The sequence below is a fragment of the Ischnura elegans genome, chromosome 5, assembly GCF_921293095.1.
Source record: "Ischnura elegans chromosome 5, ioIscEleg1.1, whole genome shotgun sequence".
Classification (NCBI taxonomy): Eukaryota; Metazoa; Arthropoda; class Insecta; order Odonata; family Coenagrionidae; genus Ischnura; species Ischnura elegans.
The window spans coordinates 21,222,360-21,249,087 of record NC_060250.1 but is presented as its reverse complement, the minus strand read 5'-3'; the positions used below and the strand labels follow the sequence as shown (position 1 = coordinate 21,249,087).

At 37.4% G+C, this 26,728-nt stretch overlaps 1 protein-coding gene across 1 annotated transcript in view; it reads left to right on the top strand.

Annotated features, from left to right (window-relative positions):
- Window positions 1-26,728, top strand: part of LOC124158566 (eIF-2-alpha kinase activator GCN1) — an 85,582-nt gene that overhangs the window by 35,741 nt on the left and 23,113 nt on the right. The window contains exons 17-32 of the mRNA XM_046533722.1: window positions 1,004-1,202; window positions 5,986-6,381; window positions 7,076-7,245; window positions 8,178-8,290; window positions 10,415-10,619; window positions 14,943-15,176; window positions 15,852-16,046; window positions 17,483-17,729; window positions 18,900-19,136; window positions 21,442-21,621; window positions 22,233-22,522; window positions 22,839-23,034; window positions 24,435-24,574; window positions 24,695-24,843; window positions 24,960-25,071; window positions 25,828-26,043. Coding sequence (XP_046389678.1) covers window positions 1,004-1,202; window positions 5,986-6,381; window positions 7,076-7,245; window positions 8,178-8,290; window positions 10,415-10,619; window positions 14,943-15,176; window positions 15,852-16,046; window positions 17,483-17,729; window positions 18,900-19,136; window positions 21,442-21,621; window positions 22,233-22,522; window positions 22,839-23,034; window positions 24,435-24,574; window positions 24,695-24,843; window positions 24,960-25,071; window positions 25,828-26,043 — 3,279 coding nt within the window. The remainder of the gene's footprint in view (window positions 1-1,003; window positions 1,203-5,985; window positions 6,382-7,075; window positions 7,246-8,177; window positions 8,291-10,414; window positions 10,620-14,942; window positions 15,177-15,851; window positions 16,047-17,482; window positions 17,730-18,899; window positions 19,137-21,441; window positions 21,622-22,232; window positions 22,523-22,838; window positions 23,035-24,434; window positions 24,575-24,694; window positions 24,844-24,959; window positions 25,072-25,827; window positions 26,044-26,728) is intronic.

Here is a 26,728-nt window from a genome sequence, read left to right as displayed (position 1 = left end):
GACAAATATTAACTCATATCTCGAGTTATGTATAAACATCAGCATGGAAATTGTTGCTGCGTTAATAATGGCCTTAGAACTTCATTTAAAATTTGACAATGCTCAGATAAAAATGAGGAATTCAATTCAAAGTCCGTAATTTACGTGCAAGCAACAATTATCCATTTGCTAAATACATATAAGTAATACATAAGTTGACGGTGAACCAATGCCGCAGGTATGGCCGTAAACCCGGAAAGGAGGGAGCACAACCACTCTCGGAGTCCGAGATAATGCGAAGTCCCAGCGGTGAGGGGTCGAAAAAGGTTCCGCGAGACCCTTCTTAACGAATGTCCTCCAAAAATACTCCGTACCATGAGAAAGAAGAGTCTCTTTGGGCTCAGTACAGCAGTCATGCTAAGACGAAAACTCCGCCGTCTCGAAAGGGTTAAAAATGTAAAAAAATATTTATATGTATGTATAGAAAGAATATTTAATTAAAAAGGTTGTGTCTCTTTTAGAATAAATGAAAGTGTCTAAAGCTGTAAGCACATGTGAAATATTGGAGATTAGTGGCTTATGGAAGAAATATAAAATTAATTTCCATAGAGGTAATAATGTCATAGAACAAATGTGATTGGTGAAGCGACCATGATGGTATTCTCTATTCATTATTTTATTATGTGTATGGGATATATGGGTGATTGTAAACTATTTTGGTTTCTTCATAACTTACACAGTTGGGTTAATTTCTAATTCTTTTCCTTCACCTAATACCATTCTTCAACTTTTCCCTGTATATGAGTAAGATCTTGAGCATTTCTATACATTCTAGATAATTGGTTTAATTTTATCTTCATTAGAATAATGTATTGTAAGCATCAAGGAAAGTATACTATCTGGCATCGTCAGAATTATATTATATTTCTCACTTGTGTCTTTTACATTTATGTGGTATAAACAGTATTTACTTCTCATGTTTCCTCTTGCCCTATTCCTCATGCAATTGTTTCTTTCTTTGTAGCTAAATCAGAAAATTGAAGTTGTGGTCTCCATGATCAGTGCTGCTGCTGATGGGAATGGTGATGCCCTTTCCATCCACTTCAAAGATATCCTTTTCTCCATCTTGAGGAATCTTCAGTCCCCACTTGCTGCTCCCTATTTTTCAAAACTATATGTGAATTTGAGGAAGTGTTGCTACCATGGGAAACATGCTGTTTTAGGTCAGTACGATGACTCTCATATGTTATGAAGAAAGATCTGAGGTTTTCCCGGCGCATGATGATGTTGAAGTTGCTTCGGGTTTCCCACCGAATGAGGTTCTCCATCTCTGCCATCTGTTATGTTTGAATTGCATGGGTTAAATGAATACTATTAAAATGTATAAAGGCCTGGTTACACGGTACATTAGAATGTACAAGAATCTGTACATTTTTCTGAATGGTTTTCTGAACAGATTCTTGTACATTCTCATGGACAAGATCCACGAGTAGGTGGTTACACGGTACATTTTTTCGGACATTTTTTCGTACATTTTTTAATGCGCAACAAATTATTTCAACTTCAAATATAAACCAATGGGGAACATGCAAACTTTTTTAAAAGTACTAGAATAATGAGATCCTTACCTCAAATGTACTTGCCGAAAATTTCGCGGATGAATAATGTTTTATAGCTGAGATATGAGTCTTTAAAAATAATCTTCATCGACTGTTTGAAAACACGTGACGGAGCGTGCGCGCGTTACATCACGGCCTGGAATCCACTGATGACAGACTGAGGAAGTGGATAGAAAAACAGTCTATTTAGGGACTCAAACGCAAATTTGGCGAATATAATTGCTGCTTTAACGTCAAACTTCGGATTGTGAATATATTGGGTTGCCAAGGCGTTGTTGAAATAAATAAAGGCGATTGTTTGGGGGGCTTTGGAAAGATTAAATTAAAATAAGTTGATTGCAGATTGTGATCTACGTTACACACCTACATCATTTGCTTAATGCAGTAAGTATATTGTAGCATGGACCTTCAATAGAAAAACGTGTGAAAACCATATAAATCATGTATCCTATAAAACCATATAAAGTGCCCCGACGTCTAGTACCTCTATTCACTCGCCGGAGAAGTTTTTTGCTTGTGTTCGAAGGGACAAAAATAAGAGTAATGAGTGGTTGATGATCCACAGAATGGAGTCAAATACATTATCTATATTGTCAACGGGTTATCCTCAACGTAAGTACACTAATAAATCAGGGTTACCGCAGGATTTTATCAAGTTACTTATTTCACTTTGTAAACAGCTCTATAAATGTATCTATCATTCTACCCATTGTAGGATCAAATTATAAGGAAAGTGGCTGTTTACGAGAATAAATACTGATTACGATTAAACCACGGTGAAAAATAAGGAATGTAATGGGCGGCCGGCCTCTCGTCACAAGGAGCCCCTAACAAGGAATATTCTCAAAGTGTCTTTCGCCGATATCGTTAAAATTTTGTTGGATGAAAATTTCTCGTGCCCTTAAGCCTTGTGATATAATAAACAGGACATAATAAAGGCAGTTGAATTTTAGATTTGAAAGCGAGTGTGTCGTGATTTCTCTCCATCCTTCTCCTGTGAATCGGCGCACGCTACAGGAATATACGAGAAATATGAGGCTTTTGGCTAGGTAAATTCAATATTTATTAGTGCGATGCCCATAACGTTCGCTGCATGTCAACGCAACACCTAAAATTTCGACTCGCTTTGCAGTCGGTCTCGATTCAAAAACAGGAACTTGAGTAAATACAGCGTAAATAGTACTTGAATCTTATTTCTCTGCCTATCACATGCTTTTTATGACCTTTTAACGATCATTTGGATCTCAATCTTGGACAATTCTCGCGGTTCATACATTCAGCGCCTTTCCATCTGATCCTTCATTTTACCCATCCCCTTTTCTTGTGTTCCATTCTTTCGCTACCTATATCCAATCAGTGAGATATCCAAGTCAAGCAAGATCATATCAAATCGAAATAACTATCGGGGCCGTACGTAAACAAAGAAGTCGCCTATACAAGCCAGATGAAATGAATGTGTCGTTTTCGTATTCTGCCACCAGGTGACTCTGAGTTCAAATTGTATGATTGTCTGAATGAAATTAGAGCAGGCGTTCAGAAATTCATACATTCTTACATTTTGCGTGGTTACACGGTGCATTTTCGCGTTCATTCTGAGATTCAGACATTCTCACATTTTCTTGTACATTCTCATGTACCGTGTAACCAGGCCTTAACAAGCTTGGTAAGCAATAACAGCTGATTGCTTAAAAGGGTGTTTGGGATTGCTTGTGGTGAGAAGCCTTGAATATTCGACGACTGTATTTCTGATGAAGTTGATTCCATAGCAGCTCTTGCGAAGGAGATGGGAATGGCAGAAGTGGTAAGGGAAAATGTGGAGGAACTTCTCAATCATCAAGATAATGATTTGAGAAGAATGCCTGCCTAAATTTTTTTATGAGAGAAAATGACTAAGAATGCCTGCCTACTATCTTTAATGTCATTTTAAACTATAGATGTTTGTATAAACAAGCTTCATCAATGTTATTAATGGGAATATATATATCTTTTGTAGGAGATTTGATACCCAACACTCCTGCTCATCCTGCCAAAGTTGAAAGCGTGGGACACATCCCTTGCACTAAACTTGGCACGAGTGTAGTTTATATAATAGGAAACACGCAACATTTTTGCAATACATATGGCTTGAAAAAGTTAACTAAATATGTTTTAACTACTGTTTTTCCTATACCCTATGATATCACATATTTCTTGTCACTTGGTGTGTACTTAAAAACTATTGATATTGTATATTCGAAATTGTTAGAGTTAATTATAGTATTACAGGTATTGAATTATAATTCCAATTAATTAATTGCCCTAAATCAACCCTTAAAACAGTCCATGGCACAAATTACTATCTGCTATGTTGCCTTTTAAGTCTGATCTGATGTTTGGAGATGTACAATGTGCCTAATTTGAGTTAATTCAATTCAATTTCTAAGAATATGCACAGTTGCATGTGTTTATTTCAAAAGGTGCTTCCTGATTCGTCAATGTCAATTTAATGATTTAATGACCAAAATGTAGAGGTCCGTGAATTTCGCGAGACGCGACATCGCGAAATAAAACGAAATAACGCGAAATCGGTAAATAAAAACGAAATTTCGCGTTATTTTGCGATTTAAGACGGATTAGCAAACAAATCACATCTAATGAGTCATAATCTATTAAAACCTAAGCCTTCATTGTTTAACGCTGCCGACGTTCATTTGCTCTATCTCATTACGATTTCAAGGTCAATTGGCTCGTTTAGTCTCGTGCATAACGCATCCGCGTATTATCGCGCACAGTAGTGATTTTTCCACCAGAATTTGCCATAATATTTATCACAGCCTCTCTCTTCGATTCCCACGTATCAATCCTTAAATATTTAGAATGAGGCGCTTTCTCACCTGAAGAATTAGATATTATGAATTAAAAATGTGCGGAAAGAAATTAAACGCGGCCGCGGAAGAGCGGAAATACAAGCTCACGCGCCCGGCACGCATCAATGCCGAGCAGTAGTTCCGGTGACTCACCGCGACGCATTAGACAGCGGATCGCCGGGCCGGATTGAAATGGGCGCTGTGGTGACTACGGCGGCCGTAAACGGCGCCGTGCGGTTGACTGCGCGATTCGATTCGTTTAAAGACATCCATAGACACGTATGGTTATTTGGAAGCACGAAGCACTAGCAGTGGGGGAAGGGAAGGAAGGAACAGAAAGGATAGGAGGAGAGGGGGTTCTCCTTATTAGCGGACGGATTGTCAGATATTCGGCTCTCCACTGACCTATAATGCAAAAAAAAAAATCATTTCGACATTGGCCAAATCTAATATCTAATTCTTCAGGTGAAAAAGCGTCTCATTCTAGATGTTTCAGGATCGAGAAATGGAAAGTAATTTTTCAAGTTTTTTAGAATCCAATTAAGTTTTGTTAAGTGTGGCTAAGTAAGATGAAGCTTCTTTCACTGACTTTCCTGACTGATTGGCAACAGCTGTAATCAAAACTAAGCAATTTTGTTGTATCTAGCTGCTTTCTGACTTTCCCTCAACACCTGGGTGAAACGGAACCCATGACATGAAACATTTCAGCCAATTTGTAAGTTGTAAAGTACTATGGTTATACCATAGCTACCCAGCACTCAGTTTGAAAACACCATTGTGACAGGTTGGGTTTTGCTGTTGGACTGTTTTTTTATCGTAGTTCCAGATTTAAATATCGAACAAAGGATAGCAATTTTAAAATGCCAAAAGCTAGTGATAATGTTCATACCAGGGCAAGTGAATTCAGCTGAGAAGGATTTTACGTGAAAGAGTATTAATGTGCCAAGTTTGTGATAAAAGATTTTAATTTGAAAGATGCGACACTTTGTTAAAGCACATCAGTAGCAATAGACATAAACGTGTGAAAGAAAGGCGACCCGCTAAATGACAGCTATCATTTGAAAACACAGTCACTCAGTCAAAGAAAGCAAAGGAGGAGCTGATGTTGCTACAACAGAAGCGTTTTTAAAGGCTTTATTTAGTGTAGAGAAACTTGACAATCCAAAAATTCTGGAATGGCTCTCGAAGTATACACATATGTGGTAGTGGGAATTTGCCGTTAACCGATCGTATTCACCAAGACTGCATACTTGAACCATTTCTTCATTTAGTTTTATCAGACATTTTGTACAATCGAAATAGTGTTAAATGTTATGTAAAATGCTTAATAAAAGTATAAGTATTCATGAAATGTGTACCATAAAATAATAAAACGCCTATAAACGTGGGAAAATTGTAGCATTATAATAACACCACCAAGATTTTCTATAACACCGAAATCACATGGTTTTAAAACGAATTTTAGCTAAGAATAAAACCACTTTCACGGACCTCTACCAAAATGTTACAACATGTATGCTAAAAATGAGAATTTTTTGCAGGGCTTCAATTGGCCCATGTGACTCTTAGGCTTCTGCAGCCAAGTTGTGATATGGATCCTGCTTGGGATCAGGAGGACCTCAGCTCGGCCGTTTCCCGAACGATCACGTCTCTCTACAACATGACTGTTCCATCTGATGGGAGGGGAGGTGGCAACACCAAGGCCAAGCCCTTCACAGCCCCTGCCTTCTGTTACTGTTTCCCACTGCTGCGTTCAGCTCTTTTAAAGTCTATTGCAATGGGTGAGCATGGAGCTCCCATCACCACTGAACTGCGTATTATCTCTGAGCATGCCCAGATGCGTGGTGCCAAGTCATTTCCTAATGGACCAGTTAATCTCTACCATCCGAGGTTGCTACCTAGGCGGCAAATGCTGGAGCTTCTTGTGGACATAATTGGTGAGTTTTCAAATATTCTATTCAGCCAAGGATTTGATTATTTAAACTGTGAAAACCTCTATGCATTTAAGATGCTAAATCTTGTCTTCATCCATTTTTCTGTTTTTAATGTAGTTCCTTATTATTTATTTCTTTGAATTAAGACTTAATGTTGTTGAAGTGTTCTACATCATTGCTTATTTGATTTACTCTTGGATAAATTGTCATTTTTCCAAGTTTTCAATATTGTAAGGTATCTATTTACTTCGAGACTTTTACTATGCAAATTAAAATGGAGGAAAAATTGGGCTAAACTCCAATTTACACTCTTTTATTTAGTTCCCCTCAAAAGTATAAAGGAGGGGTTTTATTGTATATTGTCATAGATGTTGTAAGGTATCTTGTTTTATTGTGGGTTTGTTATGTATGGAGTTGATATTATGTACGAGGAGCTTCTGTGATTTTTATGATTATATCAAATTTTAAGATTATGTGTTAAATGTGCTTGAAAGGTGCTATTGTAGCTTCTTAAAAGTTACGCTCCGGATACCGTATCCTAGATGTTCATTCCTAAAAGTTCATCAATTTTGAGTTACTCATCATAGCAGTGGTAGTTTCTGTTACGAGGCTATTTTCAGGAAGCCAGTCTCCTCTCGGAGAATTTCTTCCTTAATGATAGTCCACACTTTCTCAAGCAATTGTGATTATTGTCCAGGCCGTGCCACTGTGGGTCGGGTGCAACAGCAAGCCATGGCCGCTCTGCTGGAGGTGGCGGCATCTGGCTCCGGTCAAGATGGATGTGCTCGTGCCAGTCCCGAAGAGATCGACTGTCTTCTAGTGGCACTTCAGGATTCCACTGCGGCTGTCAGAGATGCTGCCTTACGGGTATTTCATCCTAGAATTCTGTGGCTCCATGCAATACTGCATTTCCAGTGTGTTTGCGATATTGCTTATATTTTAAATTTGTGTTTTTGTCTCTTTGATACTCATGTAGTGAAGTTTAATTCATAAGAGCAGCATATCATTTAATTTATGATAAGTTATTATTGTCAAAGTATTCTACTGGTTACGAAAGGTTTTCAAGAAGCCTTATAAAAATTACCGCTTAGCAAGTCTATAAGGCCACTCATCTGCAATTAAGCCCCACCCTTCCTCTCATTTATGATCATCCTCACTGCAGGAGTCCGTTGCGAAGTGGTTATATTGGCAATAGTTTTTTTTTTCAACAATATATTTTGTTGCAAACTACAATTTTTTATACTTTGAAATTAATTCTTCAATTTGTTGTGTGCATAAGCAAATTTTAAACAAAATTTTAGCATTAAAAGTAACGTACTTCCAGACTTATAGGCTTATTACCTAGTATTCACTAAGTGCATCATTATGAGTATCTCTTCAAATGGACAGGACATTACACTCATCTTCAATTCACATATTTTCTACTGGCTCTTTTTAATTTCATAAATTTTTTCCTGAGTACATATTATCCATATTTCTGCATAGAAAAATGTTTTTTTCCTTAATGTATTAGTATATTTAAAGGAGATAGATGACTGGTCATTTAATTGCCAGATAATATAAAGGTCACATCATTTTAGTTTAACAATATTTAATTTGTTGAAGATAGTAACAAAGGCATTTGCTGTGGAACAGAAATTTTTTTATTAATTTGAAGCATTCTTTCCAGCTGTTTTACTCAGTGTATTCTTAATTCAAGGGAAGTAATGTGCCCTTTTCATGGGTGCTAGTGTATAGTCATTAACTCCAAGGGTTCTAATTATTTTGGCACCTAATGCTGTATAATTGATTTATTCCAGGGTCTCTCTGCAATGATAGCAGCACTCCCCACTCCCAAAGAAAATTATGAGCAGGCCATACGAATCCGGAAAAGGTTATGGATCACACAGTTTGACACAGCAGAAGAAAACAGGTGAATTTATGGGTTATTTACAATGCATGGGAAGTAAAAAGTATGTTTTTCCTGTTGGACAAGTTTTTTTTAACAACATTTTTAAATGATTTGGAATTCTTAACCTCATGCCCATTCAATGGTGAAGTAAATCTATTTGAAACATACTTCTTTTTTCAAAGGTCTTTCTCATTAATGCTAACAAGAAGGCATCACAAGAGTGATGTTCAGGATCTGAATGTTGTTTTCTGAAATTATATTGGTAATGAAAAAAAAGTGTCACGGCTTTCTTCCTCACAGGCCTAGATGCGAGAGATATTGGCTTGTAAAGATTTTGTGCACGTTGAGTTCCCTTGAGTAATTGCTTTCTCTTAACTACCGAGGTGGCTGAATGATCAGAGACACTTCTCCGATGTAATATGACACGTGCGTGCTGGGTTTGAGTCCCGGTGGAGGCCAATTTTTTTTCCCTCTTATAATTTTAGAGATCACCGTTACATCTCATCTCAATTCGTTTTATTTAGTTACTTGGTGAATTTTTTTATTTTCATTTTAGTTTATGGATTTTAAATGGAAGTCTGAATTGTGCCTTACCGCATGAATTTGCAGATATACCGTATAAGCACGTGTAAGAGGCACACCTTTTTTCCCAGAAATTGCAGCCGAAAATGAGGGTGCGCCTCTTGCACAAACTTCTTATCTTCCCCCCTCCCCTTCCCCGGTGGCAAGTCCAAGGGGAACTGAGTGGCCTTGGTTTTCATTGTGAGGCAGTCATCTGAAACCTAGGTCAAAAACAAGCGACAGGCAAGGGGAGTTTCTCCCTTAGTGACGTATTTTTAAAATGCTCCTATTTGCTTTTCTTGTAAGCATCGCGCCGTCACGTCGGTACCCCAGAGGTGAACATGGAAGATCGCGCAGGGTTTTTTGCTCCGAAGGGCGTGCAAAATTTACTGCCACGAGTGGGCATCCCGAGGCATTTATACTGCATATAGTAATCGCTTATCAAACATAGAGAAACGCGTAGTTTTGAAGGACATACCTGGTTAATAGTCAACATCTGTCTTGCCGAGTAATTTCCATTACTCTGAGGACCTGATTTTCCAAAAATCATCTTCAGACACTAATATGAGGATTATTGCACCTGAAAATTATATTGGTGTCAAAACCTGCGCTTTAAAAAATTCGAACAAGTGTGTTCATTGTTGGACTAAATTGTGGATGGAAGAAATCAGAAAAGTGAAGAGCGCGGAAGGAGAGGTAGAGGGGAAGGAGCGCGAACCCCTCCGTCTTCGAAGCAAGCAACGAAATACGGAGGGGAAGGAGCTCGCTCCTTCTATATGGAGAGGCTGTGGTAGCAATGGGTGGGGCGAGGATGAGCCCATTACCCTGAAATTCACATGTAATTATTTACGTCCTCAAATTTGCATGGTAAGGCACAATTTCAAATCCATAAACTAATGTGAAACTAAAAAATGTCAAAGTATCTAAATCTAATGAGAGAGCAGTGATTTTTAAATTATTAGAGAGAAAAAAAATTAGCCTCCACAGGGACTCGAAACCGGAATGCACGTGAGAGGAGTGCCACTGACCATTTGGCCACTGCGTTAATTAAGAGAGAGCGATTACTCAAGGCAAGTCATGGTACTCAAAATCTTTACATGCAAATATCTCTCGCACCTGGGCCTATGTGGGAGAAAGCCGTGACACTTTTTCTACATTTCCTATATACTTTCATAAAATAACATCAGTAACCTGATCCCGACACATCACTCTCACAATGTCTCCTTGTAAGAGTAGAATCTTACATTATGTACATGATAAATTATTAATAAGCACTATGTGATACATTATCAGCCCTATATGATGCATAAGTGAGCACAGTAGCAATAAAAAAATTGCTGAAATGTAAGTTGAGATATTAAGGTCGATGTGGTGGCACTGTTCCATCATGTACTGTTGAATGAAATGCAATTAATATATGCAATATCTTAATTGTATCCCTAAAAAAGTGGAAAATGCTCTTCATGCATAGGTGTAAATGGATAATTTACTAAAGTATTGGAAGTAACCATGCAGAAAGTTTGATTTACTATGATTATATGGTCTATTTTCATGTTTATGCATTAATAAAAATGTGAACCCTAGGGCTCTGGCAGTTAAGGTTTGGAAGGCAGCCAAGCTGGAGGCTGACATCTCCCTGGTCGACGAGGTCTTAAGTGATGTGACACATCCAGTCAGTGTAATCCAGGAGTCTGCTGCTCAGGCATTGGCTGCCCTCTTACAGAAGGATCCGTCAACAGTCCCGGGAACTCTTGAGAGACTATTGGCAATATATCGAGAAAAACTTGCAGTAGGTGTTATTAGATATATATTTAAGTATTCAACTTCCTTGTGCTTAAATTTAAGAGACCATTTGTTTTAGGATTGAGGATATAATTATTAACTTACTAAATACTGTGGCAAATTTTATGTAATTTGAAATTGTCACATTTTCCTTTGAATAATTCTTCTCCTATATAATTAAACTAGCTGACCCGGCGAACTTCGTACCGCCTAACAATCAATGAACTTACAGTTTACTTACACCATTTATAAATCAAGAGCGGCTGTATCGTTTTTAATCATGTTTAATTTATTATAATAAAATAAGGATACAAATTATATAAAAATACGTAAATGAGTACCAAAATTGCTTGTCAGAAAGACATTTTCTTTATTGAATCTTCATAGTGTGAATCGGAAAACGTTTACGCGGATTTTTTTCAACAAATTTTCTTACGTTTTAGCTTAAGAAATTTTGGGCATTGTGGTTTAATAAAGCAGTTCATGGAATAAAAATTACACGCATTCAGTTGTTGGCTATTTGCGTTATTAGCTGTAAAAAAATGTTTTTAGGTCCAAGTCTGTTGCATACACTTGGCCCATTCAGGGGGCAGGTTGACACGACCCCAGACCGACGCTTGACTGATGCTCAAAATCATGCAAGAAAAGACCCTATGAAGCAGCATTCGCATTAAATGACTTAAGGCGCGCCAGTTTTAGTATCTCTGTTTGGAAAAAATGCACTGCGTAAATGTACTGCATGCGTAAACGCACCACGGTGAGCCCTACACATTCGGGTTTAATGTCTTGCGTCAAGCACCTTCTGAGAAACAACAGTTTTTGTTTTGTTATCAGGCGCAAGATGAAGCGGATGAAGCTAAATAAATATAGCGAAGCAAAGCAGTGACGCAGCGAGGGGAGGTTTTGGGGGATAAACCCCCCCAAGAGCTTAGAGAATTTTTTTATGAAAGATTTTGTTATTAATATTAGGGGGACGGATGACTAACAAACAAAACATATATAACTATTCACACAGCCACAAAACCCACTATTTTGAACCAATTATCTTAAAAAATGTCCGGGGGAAGTGCCCCCACACTTCCCGCTTACCTTCGTGAGTTTTCTATACCCTACAGACCCGTGGTATTAGCTGCGCCCAAAACCCCCTATCCTAGCTACGCACTTGAAGCGAAGGAAGAAATAGAGAGGATGGTTTATCGACTCGTGAACATAGCACGCTAAATTGACCATGAGAAAATCATGGGTTTTCATTAGCACATGAGCACAAACAACACAAAAACTGAAAGAAAGACCATGCGATTTTTTAATCGTTATCACGAATGCAACACGAATTGTAAATTGAATACGTTTAATCTCAAAAGGGCATATGAGTTGAGATCATGGAATCTACGGAATGAGGACTTCCTAACCTTTGAATTTGCCTTTGAGTAAAGTTGCGTGAATCACATTCATCACCAATTTTTTTAATGATCAAACACGTTCCGTTGGATAGTTATGGTTGGTTTAGGCTTCGAAAGATCATGAGCACAGAAACTACATTTTTCTATAAATCGTGCCTTGGTAAGCCAGGTACGTCCAAGGACTTAAAATATTCAGATAGATAGTTGGTGATTTCGTCTTCGTTTGTTACACATTTAAAAGATTCGAATCCATGCAGAGTACGAACTATTTGAATTTACCTCGTTTTAGTCATCCACATCTTCGTTCTTGCTCGCTAAAACAACCATCTTTGATTCTTTTGGCGATCAATCATATTCTGGAACTCTTTGTTGATGAGCTCACTGAAACTAATTTGCAATCATTCCAAGGAAATGAGTTAAAACTACTCGATTCCTCGACAGGAACACGGACATTACCGTTTGCCAACAATTGCTTGGAGATTTGTTTACAAACACGGTAGTGAAGTGTCAACTCGAGCTGGGCCACGGCTGGGCTTATAATCAGCTCGAATTAAATTTTAAAAATGTAATTTCAATTTATTTAATATTTTGAATATATTTAGTAATTAAAATGTTATATTGTTACTAAATTCAGTTATTAAAGTGGTAAAAACAAAAAATATTATTTAATTTGTAGTTTTGACCGACTTATCAATTGTTGTGTTACTATAACTCCTAAAAGCATGTCCATAGGAAAGAGATGAATTTTTTTTTGTGAAATTATCCTTTTTTTAATGGCCTATATGTTAACCCCGCCTGAGACGAATCCAAAGAACCAAATCTCATTGAAATCGGTGCAGCCGTTCTCGAGTTATAAGTGTTCTAACTAACACGATTTTCGACTTTCTTTTATATATATAGATTACCTTATTAACAATAGGATAGCCTTCCGCCGAATAGGAAGTGGAAGAAATTTCTCCCTCTGTTAACTTGTCATCGTAAAAGGTGGATTTGTTTTTCCCCTAACCTTTTTCTTCAAAAACCATTTAATGTTTTTATGCTATGATAAGACTGGAGTTTCCATTTTTTGCTTTCTCACCATATTGCAAGCTATCAATAGTATTTTTGTCTGTTGAAAATTGTGAGGGAAGACCCTCGTTGATGTCTGTCTGCCAGAGTAAGCAATTACTTTTGATTCTTATTCTTGTAGCAGGTGGTACTGAGAATTATTATTTCAAATGTATGAACTTTCCATTAGTTTGGTAGATAGTAAAGGAAAATCCAGTGAGTGAGGCTGTTGACTTTCGAATAGAAAATAGGATATGTTCCTAAAAATACTGAGGGATATTTTTTTGTTTCCTCTAAAGTCTTAACGATGTATGGTAGGCAGTGGCGGCTGGTGGTAATTGATCTAGGGTGTGCATTAGAGCAGATATAGGATGATTTAATTATATTATGTTAATACAAATCCATGAGCATCATATTTCGTCGTAATAGAATACATAGCAAGCAAAACCACTGGTATTTTCTACCCTTAAAATTGCCTGAACAGAAAAAATATTAGCATGCATGAAAATAATTATTATAAACACACCTTTACAAGTGACGGTGGGTGAAATTCATTCTCCCTTCCTTACACCCTATGAGGAAGTAGTGTAGAAAACGGCCATACAGATGACTCTGTACACGGACTAGGATCCTGGGCGCAGGTAGTGTAGGTGGCGGCTACACCACTACACTACCTGCGAGTCACTCACCAAAAATATGCACGTGCGCACTCGCATCGTTTTGAGTCTGCTCCCATCACCCATTTGAACTGTACATACCCCCCCGCATACTTCGTCCCGCCAGAGCACCCTCAAGCGATCGCATAAACCGAAAATGCGCCCGGCGCGATGCCACGGGATCACACACTTGTAGAGCGGTGAATTCGAAAAGGAGATAGCTGTAGCGTTCGGAGCTTCGTGTTTCTTGCATATGCAGACAGGATGTTTATCCTTCTCATTGCAAAAGAATAGTTTTCTTTTATAATTCATTCATCTCTGGGTGTGCACTTGCTAACATGCATACACGCATGCGCCGCCACTGATGGTAGGTAGATTATTTTTGCTTCCACCTTGCATATGTATGCTGAAGGTGTGAAAACCACTTAATAGAACCTCATTTTTTAAAGAAATTTGCAACGTAATGAGGGAAAAATAGCTGAAATAATTGCTATTGAGTTCAATGCTGATTCTCAACAAAGAAATTATGGTCAATCAAGAAAAGTTGTAAACCTTTAGATCTATCATACTGCCGTGAATAACATAGTTGTATTAATTTTTCAGCATTTTTACATTCAGGAGTAATATTCATGATGCAGGGTGTATAAAATTATGTGTGTCAATATTTTTTCTAAGTTGCCATACCTATCTGCTTCCTACAAACCTAAAGCACCTAATTACTCGAACACTAGTTCATACCCTTCAAGAGGAGATAGATGATGATTATGGGAACTGATGGAGCATTCTGTTTGAGGAGTGGGAGCTCAGACTGGTGCAGAATATCTTTATGGCCGTGGAATTGCAAGAATCCTGCTCGTGAAATATTTTAGTCATTAAGATGGAAGTGCCTTATAATCATGTAAAATAGTTTCATTTCTATTAAGAGAGCTTGGTTAGTTAAAAAAATTTGTGTTCTTTCATAATATTCACTCTGATAATCCTGAAATCATACCTTGTGTGTGTTACTGAGGTATGCAGCTTATATGGTCTTAGGTTTTGAAATTTATTTTGAAAATGGTGTTTTCATTCCACCGAAATGGCTGTTTTAACTCTAATGTCAACTGCTGTGAACCATTGGTCAAGGAAGATGGTGGTTTTTTTCCATATGGTGCCTTAAATGCCGATTTCTGTCTTTCATTCCTAGAGTTCTGAAAGTTTCATCATCTAATGAGATGATTCCCATTGCAGATGGTCCCTCCAAAACTGGATGGATTTGGGCGAGTGATCGAGCAGCCAGTGGACACGTGGGAGCCCAGAAGTGGCGTGGCACTTGCTCTGGCATGCCTAGCACCTCTGCTCACCCCCAAGTCAGTGAATCACTTGGTCACCTTTTTCGTTGGGACTGGTTTGGGAGATAGAAGCCCCGAGGTGCGGAAGAACATGCTGGCTGCCGCCTTGGCCACTGTTGATCATCATGGCAAGGTAATTTCTGTATTTTTTGTCATTGATTGTCACATCTGTAGCTCCCTCAGTTCTCTTGAACCTTGCCAGACTCATTTGTGGTTGGGAACGGTTAGAATCCCTCTTGGGTAAGGCTATCTAGCGTTTTAATTTTTGCGAAATTTTCAATGAATGTTCTGTTGTTTTGTAAGAATGGACTGCAAATATGGTCACAAGTAAAGGCAGCATTATTATAGTTATTGTAACTTTGGCTGTATGTTTAGTCATATTTTTTAGCATGCTAATGATTCATTTAATGTTTACTCATCTACACAATGTTGCTAAAAACTTATTACTATTAATGTACAAAATTTGGAGTAATTGATGGAAACCACAATTACATTATAGACTTTGGCTCATGCTTTTTCTTTATACATTATTTCAATGGTAGATGAACTGAGCAACACTCCGTTGCCATGAAGGTGCTCTTGGATTTTGTGAAATGTTAGCAATGGATTGAGAATTATTGTTAATCTAACTAAATTTCCAGGCTCAAAGAAATGGATTCATAAATTTAGCAACCAATGGAATAAGCAATTTCTTGTTGGGAAAATGAATTTCCTATCTTGTATATTGAAGAATTATTCTTCTGAATAAGATGATTTTTTAAATATTATTGTGAATTTCACTTTTATAATTCTTTCTTGTTTTTCTCAGGATACTGTAAATGGACTGCTGCCTGTTTTTGAAGAGTTCTTGGACAAAGCTCCTGATTCAGGAAGCTTTGATGCCGTTCGTCAGTCAGTGGTGATTTTGATGGGTTCTTTAGCTCGTCATTTGGACAGAGATGATAAAAAAGTCAAGCCAATTGTAGCACGGCTTATTGAAGCCTTATCAACACCTTCTCAGCAGGTAAGCTTTCTCTGTTTAGTGGCATTCCAGTTCTAGTTTTTCAAGTGAAAAAATGTAGCAGACATCTGGACTAACAATTTAATTTACATTTAGTGCTCACTGAATTTATGATATTGTATTACTAAATATCAGAGTATTAGGTAATCTTTTACCACATTTTAAAAAGAAATTGATCGTTCTGGGCATAGGGCATAGGCGGATCAAGGGGGGGGTGCACAGGGGCACGTGTCCCCCCCCAGACCCTTAAAATATATGCAAGATTTTTAATACAGTCCTATTATCATTGCGTTCGTTTTATATCACGGGTTATCCTTGTGTCCCCCAGAACAAAATCCTGGATACAGCCTTGCTTGTGCCCCCCCCCCCCCATTTAAACTTTCACAATTATCATATTGGTAATGTGTGTGACCAGTTTTGCCTTCTTTGGCTCTTCTGGCATTAAGAAAATAAGTATGGGGTAATAAAGTCTAATCATTGAAAGCTGAAGCTAAACTTAAATCAGTGGAATTATTTTTTTGACCATTTTAAGTGGATTGTACAATGCTGAGTGTCTGAAATTTTTGCTCCAGAGGAAAGATGAATACATTGAAGGAGGAAATGTTCTTAATTATCATTTTTCCACTCTGTTAGAATGGAGAAAAATTGAAAGAATGTTGTGTTAGAGTTACAAGTAAGTTCTTTGAAGTAGTATTTATTAAAATTCAGGATGATTCATGAAAAAGTATTAAATCTTCACTGCCCTAGTTCAGGAGCGAAGTAGGAAGTATTTAGTAAAATATGCACTAATTTGTTTACCATGCAAATCTATGACCATGAAAACTGGATTTTTGTTAAGTCTATTGAGGACTTCCTGTCCATATAATCTATTAAAAATTGCTGACCAATTTAACAAGTGTCACTGGGCGTTTATTCGAATTGTATGAAGTATTTAGAAATGCCTACTCATGACTTGCTTGTTGAAGAATCTGCTTCCTTTTTACCTTCTGAACATGATTTGAAGGATTATATGTTTTAATTGATGTTTCATCCTGAAAAACTTTGTGAAGTTGGATAGGTTAGTTATTTTGGTATGATATGTTGTCATAACCAGCTTTAATTAAGTACAATTAATTTTTGGTGCAGCTTATGTAATGTGCAGCTTTGTTGTGAATTACTGTGTCTGAGTGAGAAAGATGCTCAGATGATTTATGAAAGAGATATCTCTTGTTGTAACTTTAGTGAGTGTGCATTGTTGAAAATCAGGGTTCGGAGAAACATTCGGGGATGATAAGCATAGTTAGGGGGTTAGGATTGTGAGGACTAATGAGGGAAAATATAAGTCCATCTCTTGAGGAAATGCATTCATGGGATCCCAAGATTCAGCTTTTTTTTAACGATTTGAATTTAGGGGAGAGAAAAAAGTTGATGGGTATTACATATATGTATTTTCTTGACAGGTTCAAGAGGCTGTGGCCAATTGTCTGCCACCATTAGTTCCTGCCATAAAGGATGATGCTCCAGCACTAGTGCAGAAGCTTCTCAATCAACTTCTTGAGTCAGAGAAGTATGGAGAGAGGAAAGGGGCTGCTTATGGTCTGGCTGGCTTAGTCAAAGGAATGGGAATATTGGCCCTGAAGCAGCTCAATATAATGACTACACTCACCGATGCCATCCAAGACAAAAAGAATTACAGGCACAGGGAAGGTATGGAGCATTTTCAAAATCGCCAATTTTCATTCATATAACCCAATTTCTATACCTAAAAGGGGTACAGGTGGTCCTCTGCTTTTTTTGCAATGCATTTACGAAAGTCAAGCTGTGAAGTTACATTTTAATTTAGAGAGTAATTTCCCAAGATGAGAAAAATTCATAGTAAAACTGGTAAAACCTTGTTTCCTGGTTTCTAAACTGTGTTTGAAACTGAAAAAGAAATGGGTTCTACACATTCTTCAGTATGGCAAGATAGAATAAATGATTATGATATTGTCTCTTTAAAGTTTTATTGACAAATTATAAAATTAACGGAATTCCTAAAGGAATTCAAATCTCAGCCCAACGTAGAAATAATGGCCTACTCACCTCTTCAGTCGGTCACCTTTCATTTTCTCTATGTGAAGAGATATTTAATATTTTGTGGAATTGTTATAAATGCTTTCTTTTATGTAGAATTCGGTGTTAAATTTCTGTGCAATTCCTTTGTAATAATAATGTCAAAATTATGTGCAAGCTAGCAGTGGCGGATCCAGGATAGGGACGAGGGGTGGGGGGGGCTAAGTGGAGGATAATTTCCCAGCATTTGTGGGAGTCCGAACAAAATCACCATTCTCTCTTGTGTAAATTGGGTACCTAAGAGGGGATTATATCCCCCCAATCCCCTCTCTGGATATGCCACTGGATTATAACTACCAAAAGTGTAAAACAGGCCCTAAGTTTAGAGCTAATTTGTATTTCAATTTGTTGAAGTAGGTTAATATATCAGAAATTATGTTTAAACAATTTTGTACAAAGTGGCAACCTCCAAAAATTTCGATTCTATCTAGTGCAAATTGGATACCCAAAGGGGGGGAGCATTTTCGCCAAAATCGCCAATTTTCATTCATATAACCCAATTTCTATACCTGAAAGGGGTACAGGTGGTCCTCTGCTTTTTTTTAAATGCATTTACGAAAGTCAAGCTGTGAAGTCCCCTTGCCCCCCTCCCATAGATCTAGGCAAGTGATCATACTCATCGTACGTTAGGATTCAAGTATTTTCTTCTAGCATATGGGATTGATGGTATTTTAAAGTTTTTAGCTGGTACATAAGAGCTAATGTGCTCACAATATTTAGTGTTTTTTTCATTGTTCATACATTTTTGTGTTTTTTAATTATCAGGTGCTCTGTTTGCCTTTGAAATGCTGTGTACAATGCTGGGGCGATTGTTTGAGCCCTACATAGTGCATGTGCTACCTCATCTCCTCCTGTGCTTCGGAGATGGCAGTCAGTATGTCCGTGAAGCAACAGATGACACTGCTCGAGTAGTCATGAGCAAGTTATCTGCTCACGGAGTAAAACTAGTCCTTCCCTCTCTTCTCGCCGCTCTAGAAGAGGATTCATGGCGGACAAAAACAGGTAAATAAGGACTAGATAACAGAGGTGGAACAAATTCTAATTCTCATTAGTAGCGCTGTTATTCAAATCTTCATTGGTGAAAGCACTGAATTTTCATAGATAGTAGGGATTATCAGATTGGATACCTCGGATCCAAATATCTGCAGAAATTGCTCTTCATCGGATACATTGGATTCTAAGTTGCAGAAGACTTCGGATCTGGATACAAAATTTTAATTCAAAGCATCAGTGATTGCAGTAGCAATACAAGTATTCATTCAAGTTTCCTCTGGATACATGGGATCATAAGAATGCTATTCAGATTTTCATTTTAATATTTTAGCTGATTAAAAATCATTTTTATAAGCTTTCAAATTATTTGACAGAATTCAAATTTTCCTCACGAACGTTTCCACCAAATTTTATCGCATGCTGACTTGTATTTCACCCGCAAGTGCTTCATTTGTGGTGAGGTGGATTTTGCACTTCCTGGTGATAGTATCACGCCACAGTGCACGCACATGGCGTAAATTGCCGGCCTCGGTGGCGCCGGGGTAAAGTCCCCGACTGCCAACCTAGAGGTCGCGGGTTCGAATCCCGCCTGGGTGGCTTGACTACCATCCAGGGCATGGATGTTTGTGAATGTCTAACAAGTTAATTGTAAGAGAGGAAAACTCTGTCCTAAATTCGCTTGTATAATAAAAAAAAGACAAATTATTATTATTATTATTATTATTAAATTGAACTCTCCTTATCTCAATAAAAATGTTTCCAAAGAATGAAATACATTTTTATCAATATATCATTACATAAAAGCTTTAACCTGGATGCAAGCCCGAGAAATATTTGTCAGAATATATCATTGAATTAAATTGCAATTGTGCAATGCGAAATACTTCTTTATGAATGTATAATTGAATTAAATTGCAACTGCGCAATGTACAACATAATTGACAATGTTTAGAACAACGTTGACTTCACATGCGATGAGGTGCGGGAACAGAACGAGACGACCGCTCAGCGATCTCAAGAGGAAAGAGTGGGTAACAGAAGAGCGTAAAGGGAAGGTGGTGGGGAAGGAGCCCGATACCTCCGTCCCTCTGTCTTTCAAGCAACGAGACTACGAATGAGGGAGTCAAGGACAAGTATGTTAGATCTTGCTATTTTGTGACGTCGTCGCCTTCGAAGGGAATTAGGGCGAGCTACGTTACATATGCAGTTGGCATTTTCAGCCCGTCTCAACTTGTTTGAGGGAGCTAATGAAAAGCTTGGTTCTTTAAAAATTGTGCTGTTTGGACAGTGTTGAATATAAGTGTAGTCTTGTTGTAATTAGAAAACTTAGTGGCGATCAATTAGAGCAGAAAAAAAAATACCATTAGAAATGCGTCGCATTTGGTTTCATTCTTTTTTACATCTTGTGCATGTCATCCAATTCCCGAAGCTATCAAGGCATCTTCAGGCCCAGAAAGTCACTCACCTAGCATTTATCCTTGGAAATAGTGCTGTGGGTATTCCAGTCAGAATAGCACTCTCGATGCTCGATTGCTTTGATGGGAATGTGAGCTTACCTCAGATGCCCAAAAACAGAAAACGGAGACTGGATATTCAGAAATTCTTTTAGTAAATTCCTTTTTTGAATAAAATGGGATATTTTTTTGTTGATTCTACTCTCTAATATTTTCTGTAATGATTAAATTCTTGAGGCTATGTAACGTTTATTATAGCAGGATATACATAATGATTAGAGATGCGTGAAAATCACAAATGCGATATAGATGCGATGTGCGCAAATAAATGCGACATAGATGCGATGACTGGACTTTAATGATATTTTTATGCAAATTTGCCTTTTCGATGGGAAAATTCGTACATTTTGTGCCGAGCGCAGTTTAAATGCTCCGCCGACACTCACCTCTTAAAGCATGTGAGCGACTGGCCAGCTGCTAGTTGGCTGGGACTCTACGTGGCCGCGAACTACAAGTGGGTGTGGGCAAGCTACACCTCCGCCACTATATGTCTTATTCCTTAATTTGTTATTGTTCTACAGCATAATTATTTAAAATATTCTGTATGTTGTCATATAACTGTGTTTCACTACATTTTATCATCATCTACCTCATTATGAAAATAAATAATAGACACTACAAAAAGCGATAAACTGTTATTGAAAATGCGATAAAATAAAAATGAAAGAGCAATTTTCATGTATCTCTAATAATGATTGTTCCAGAATGAAGCACCTGTAGACTGTCTATTATTTATTACGGTAATGAGAGGAGATGATGTTGAAGCTACTATTTGCTGATGTGATTGCTATATATTACAGGTTCGGTGGAGCTACTTGGAGCTATGGCATATTGTGCCCCTAAGCAGCTGTCCTCCTGTTTGCCATCCATAGTTCCTAAACTAATTGAAGTACTGAGTGATTCTCATGTCAAAGTCCAGAAAGCTGGAGCGCAAGCATTAAAACTTATTGGGTCTGTCATCAGGAATCCGGAAATTCAAGGTATTTTGGTATTACTTTTCTCTGACCTTTTTTTAGGCTTGCAATAATGCCTAAAAATTTTGATCTGTAGGAAAGAATCTAATTGATGGAGTGTGCAGTTATTAGCAAGATTTGAGAGTTTGTCTCTAATTTTTGCTTTGTTTCTGTGTCTATTAATGCATTTTTTGCAGAATATTAACTTACATCACTAGCATTACTGCTTATAGACCATACTTATTTGGTTTCTGGCAAGGGACTTGACCTCTTGGAGTTGCATTAAAATTATCAGTCGGTTATGGTGCCCAATTTTTTAATTAATATTTTGATTACCATCTAAATTAAATTTTGGACTTTAAGCTAATGGCAGGTATCTGACATATCAGGACTAATTTTTCTAAAATAATTCCAACCGAATTTTGATCAAAATATTTCACTGAAATAATGGAATGATTTGCATCTGTATGTTACCATTTGGCATCCATGTGTGCAGATTTGTAATGGCAGAAGCTTTATGCATTATTATTAACTTGTATTTTAGAAACAGTTTTTGGAATCTGAGTATCCAAAATATTTATGACCTCACCTATTAATATTTCTGGGAAAATATACAGTAACTTATTGAAAATTTTCAGCCATTGTCCCTGTGTTGCTGGAAGCTCTTCAAGACCCCTCCAGGAAAACTGCAACATCACTGCAGACACTGCTCGACACGCAGTTTGTTCACTTCATTGATGCTCCATCTCTTGCTCTTATTATGCCCGTTGTGCAAAGAGCTTTCCAAGATCGATCGACTGAGACAAGGAAAATGGCTGCTCAGATCATAGGGAATATGTACTCGTTGACTGATCAGAAGGATCTCACTCCATATCTACCAACCATTATACCTGGATTGAAAACATCTCTTCTGGATCCTGTGCCTGAGGTAACTCCTGTTTGGAAGAATTACAGTTTTTTTGGCATGTGGCTTGCAGGAAGATTTCTCAGGTTCTCAATGGGATGGTATCTTTGCTCTACATTGGCTAATCGAGGGCCTGGTCCGAGATCTGTGTAATGATAAGGGAGTTCCCCTGGAAATGTAAGTATCCAAAGAATTTACTTCTTTGTTGGAAACCCAAGAAATCTTCCTTCAACTTCTTTTTTGTACGAGAAAGTGGTGAAAACATTTTTATTGTTATGATGAAGAATTATTGTTTAGCTGTACTTTTTTCCTTTGTAATGATACACTTGTTCTATTGCAGGTTCGAAGTGTTTCGGCCAGGGCGTTGGGTGCCATGGTCAGGGGAATGGGAGAGTCTAGCTTTGAAGACCTCCTGCCTTGGCTCATGCAGACCCTCACCTCAGACTGGAGCTCCGTGGATCGTTCAGGAGCTGCTCAAGGTCTTAGTGAAGTTGTGGGTGGCCTTGGTGTGGAAAAGCTTCACAAGTTAATGCCTGGTAAGTCACTATGCCTAATTCAAACTGAAATAATAATAAAAATAACGATAAGGTTAAATTATAGAGTTAGGTAAGGAATTTAGGAGCATCCAAGGTATGATTATTTTTCCAGAATCTTTTGAGTTACATTTTAGGTGATAAATTCACTTTGCCTTACAAGTAGGGACCCTGAAAAGTGGAAAATACACTTGAGGGAAAGGTGTGAAGAAATCATAGCCCAAGTGGTGCAAAAATTGCTATATTCTTCTCTTTCTAACTTCAAAAAACAGTTTAGGCATTTCTTAATTTTAAAAAAATTAAAGAATAGTATTAGTAACATGGAATGATTTATATTCTTATTCTATCTAATCTTCATTGAGAGCTAGCTAAATAGTTAACTGTAAGAATATCATACTTGTCGTAAAGCCTGTAGTACAATAGCACCTTATAATGTGCTCTGCATCATATCCTGTCCCGTGTCTTGGAAGCAGCCGCTGACTCGCCTGCACGGGCAAAACGAAATTTTATTTATGACATTGGAGACGGTCATAGCTGATTTCTTTGAAATCAGACTTTGCTTTAGTAGCAGTGTTAATATCTCGAGGTAACTCAGTGACCCTTTTTTATGATCCTACTGAAACACAGGAATTCAAAGAAAATCTGGATCTGCTGTTTTGTTTTGTATCTGCAACAAACACAACATTTAGAATATGATATCCCATCATTATTAAAAACAAAGAACCCTTTACTAACACCACATATTTTTGATACCATTGCAATATTACGGAATGTATCATTAGTGTAAACATGGTGAATTGCGGAAAAAATACCCCAATGGTGTTTTTTTGCAAAATTCATTGAACTTCGGGATCGTGCATTATTCTGTCAAAATTACCAATGAAACATAGTATGCATTATGTCATGCACTTATATGTCGACGACAACTGCAAAATTTCAACTTCTGCTCCCAAAAAAACTTGTTCTAAGGTTTTTTGTATCATGCATATCATAGTGAAATCTATAGAATGTTACCCACTTTCCCTAAAATATCATAAATTAAGTTTATAAAGTGTGTAATTTTGCCTGAAATATCACTGTAGTAGCTAAAAAATGTTGAATTTCGCAAGTGAAAAGTTATTCTCAAATTACATCAAATTTTGCAAACATGTAAAAGTATATTATAACTTATTACGACTTTAAAACATCATAATAACAAACTCAATGCTCTCATGAGAAATTTCCCTAAAAAGCCTATTTTAGAATTTTCCCACTTATATATAATTATAATCATCTATTATTTAATTGAAGTTTTGATTGAACTTTTTGGTTTAAATGGAGCCTCTGGGCTCATTAGGCTGTATCCTTTATTTTTCCCCTTCTACTGTGCTGTTAAGCATAAAGTAATTTATTTATTTTTTCAGAAATTATCAGCACTGCTGAGAGAACAGACATTGCTCCTCACGTGAAGGATGGATATATCATGATGTTCATTTACATGCCTGTTGTATTTACCAATGAATTCACGCCTTATATTGGCCAGATAATCAATCCAATCCTTAAGGTAACTTGGATAGATGAATTATGTGATGGTTTATCTATTAAAATTTTTCTCAATATGATGACTCAACTCATCCTAGTTTACTACCTTGGAATGTTACATGTTTTTCATTAATCCACTTAGGCTTTAGCTGACGAAAATGAGTATGTGCGAGAGACAGCACTCAAAGCAGGACAGCGAATTGTCAGTCTATATGCAGACACTGCCATCACTCTTCTTCTACCAGAGTTGGAAAGAGGCCTGTTTGATGACAATTGGAGGATTCGATACAGGTTAGAATGTTATAATGGTTTCACATTCATTGGTTATAAAATGTTCATTGATGAATTGCCATTTATGTGTATGAAAAAGATGCCTGTGGAGGCTCAAATGAATTCTCAAATTTCAGTTCAGTTCAACTCCTTGGTGACCTGCTTTATAAAATATCTGGTGTGAGTGGGAAGATGAGCACTGAAACAGCTGATGAAGATGACAATTTTGGAACAGAGCAATCACACAGGGTTAGTTCACTCATTGAGAAATATTTACTCTTGTTTAAATACATATTTAGAAGTTCCATTTACAATGAAAGTTTAATGAAGATAAAAAATTTGTGAGTCTTTTAGAACCCATAATTGCTATGTATCTCAATGGTATGATAATTATATCTGGCGTTCTTAATATGGATATGTTTTCTACTACGGCTGATAGGAATGAATTTCTGAACGTAATTCAATCTTATAACTTGTGTGTACATTACAAGGATCCCACCCGCATAACTTCACATTCTTTTACATCACTTTATGTGTTCATTTCTAATTTTGATGATGATGAAGTAACAACTACGACAATCCCCCTAGATCTTTCTGACCATTACCCAGTTGCTTGTTGTTGCTACTTTTCCAATGAATGTTAAAATTCATTTGGAGACTTGAGTCACTCGATCTTTCAGAAGCTCTAATATTCATGATTTCATGAGTCTATTGTGGCTGGAGGATTGGCACAATGTATATGACACTGCCTCTTTTGACGAATGCTTCGATAATTTCTACTCCAAATTTCTGCACTACTTTAATGTATCATTTCCTGTTCAGCATAAGAGAAGGACCAAGTTTCCTAAGTGTAAACCTTGGATAACTAATGAAATATGTTTCATGTCTCAATATGTTAAAGAGTTGGCCATCTGACGTATCCTATATCAATGTAACTATGTATTGTTACATCCTGATCTCTGGACAAATAAAGCATTATTTTTATGATTTGTTTGTGCTTTACAGGCTATCATTGATGCCCTTGGTGGTGAGCGGCGGAACAGGGTTCTGGCTGGGTTGTACATGGGGCGATCGGACGTGGCACTCATGGTTCGCCAAGCTGCACTTCATGTGTGGAAGGTGGTTGTGACTAACACTCCTCGCACTCTCAGAGAAATCCTTCCAACTCTGTTTGGACTCCTGCTTGGATGCTTAGCAAGCACTAGCTATGACAAGCGCCAGGTCAGTACCCTCTTAGTAAACAAAATTAAGTGTTGTAAGTGATGTATCAATTAGTAATACACAGCAATTTATTTGTTGATAAGTTTATTAGTAACTTATTTTTTCTCTATGCAAAATGAAGGACATATGATTTTTCAAAAACATTACTTCCAAGTCTCTTAATATATACTTCCCTGAGTGACTTTAAGTTTTCAAATACCCATTGTGCTGAAGACAATAATATGTCAGCCCCCAAAATTACTACAGTGGAACCTCGTTAAAGCAAGCACGGGCTATAGCGACACCCCCGCTATTACGAGAGATAGCCGATGCACCGTCAATTGACCCTATAATAAGCGTGTTAAAAAATTCGTTTTTACGAGACCCTTTTGGTGTTGGCTCTCGCTATAGCGAGGGTTTCACCGCCGGAAGAATTTCATCAAGACTCCTTAACCTCTGTAATTGCTAGCGATCTGTTAGAAATGAAGTTAATGGAGTGCTCAGTCTCAAATTTACATATAAATTATTTTAAATCATTTGTAAAATTACAGTCGGTTATGAACTTTTCAAAGTACCCTTCTTCCCACTTGATGCGGATTTTTAAGTGTTTCACTGGCTCTCTGTGGGCTCCCTGGAAATTGTTTATTGGGATTCCTTTCAGATTTTCAATGGGTGGCCTGAGTGCTCGTCAATAGTGGTCCACCAA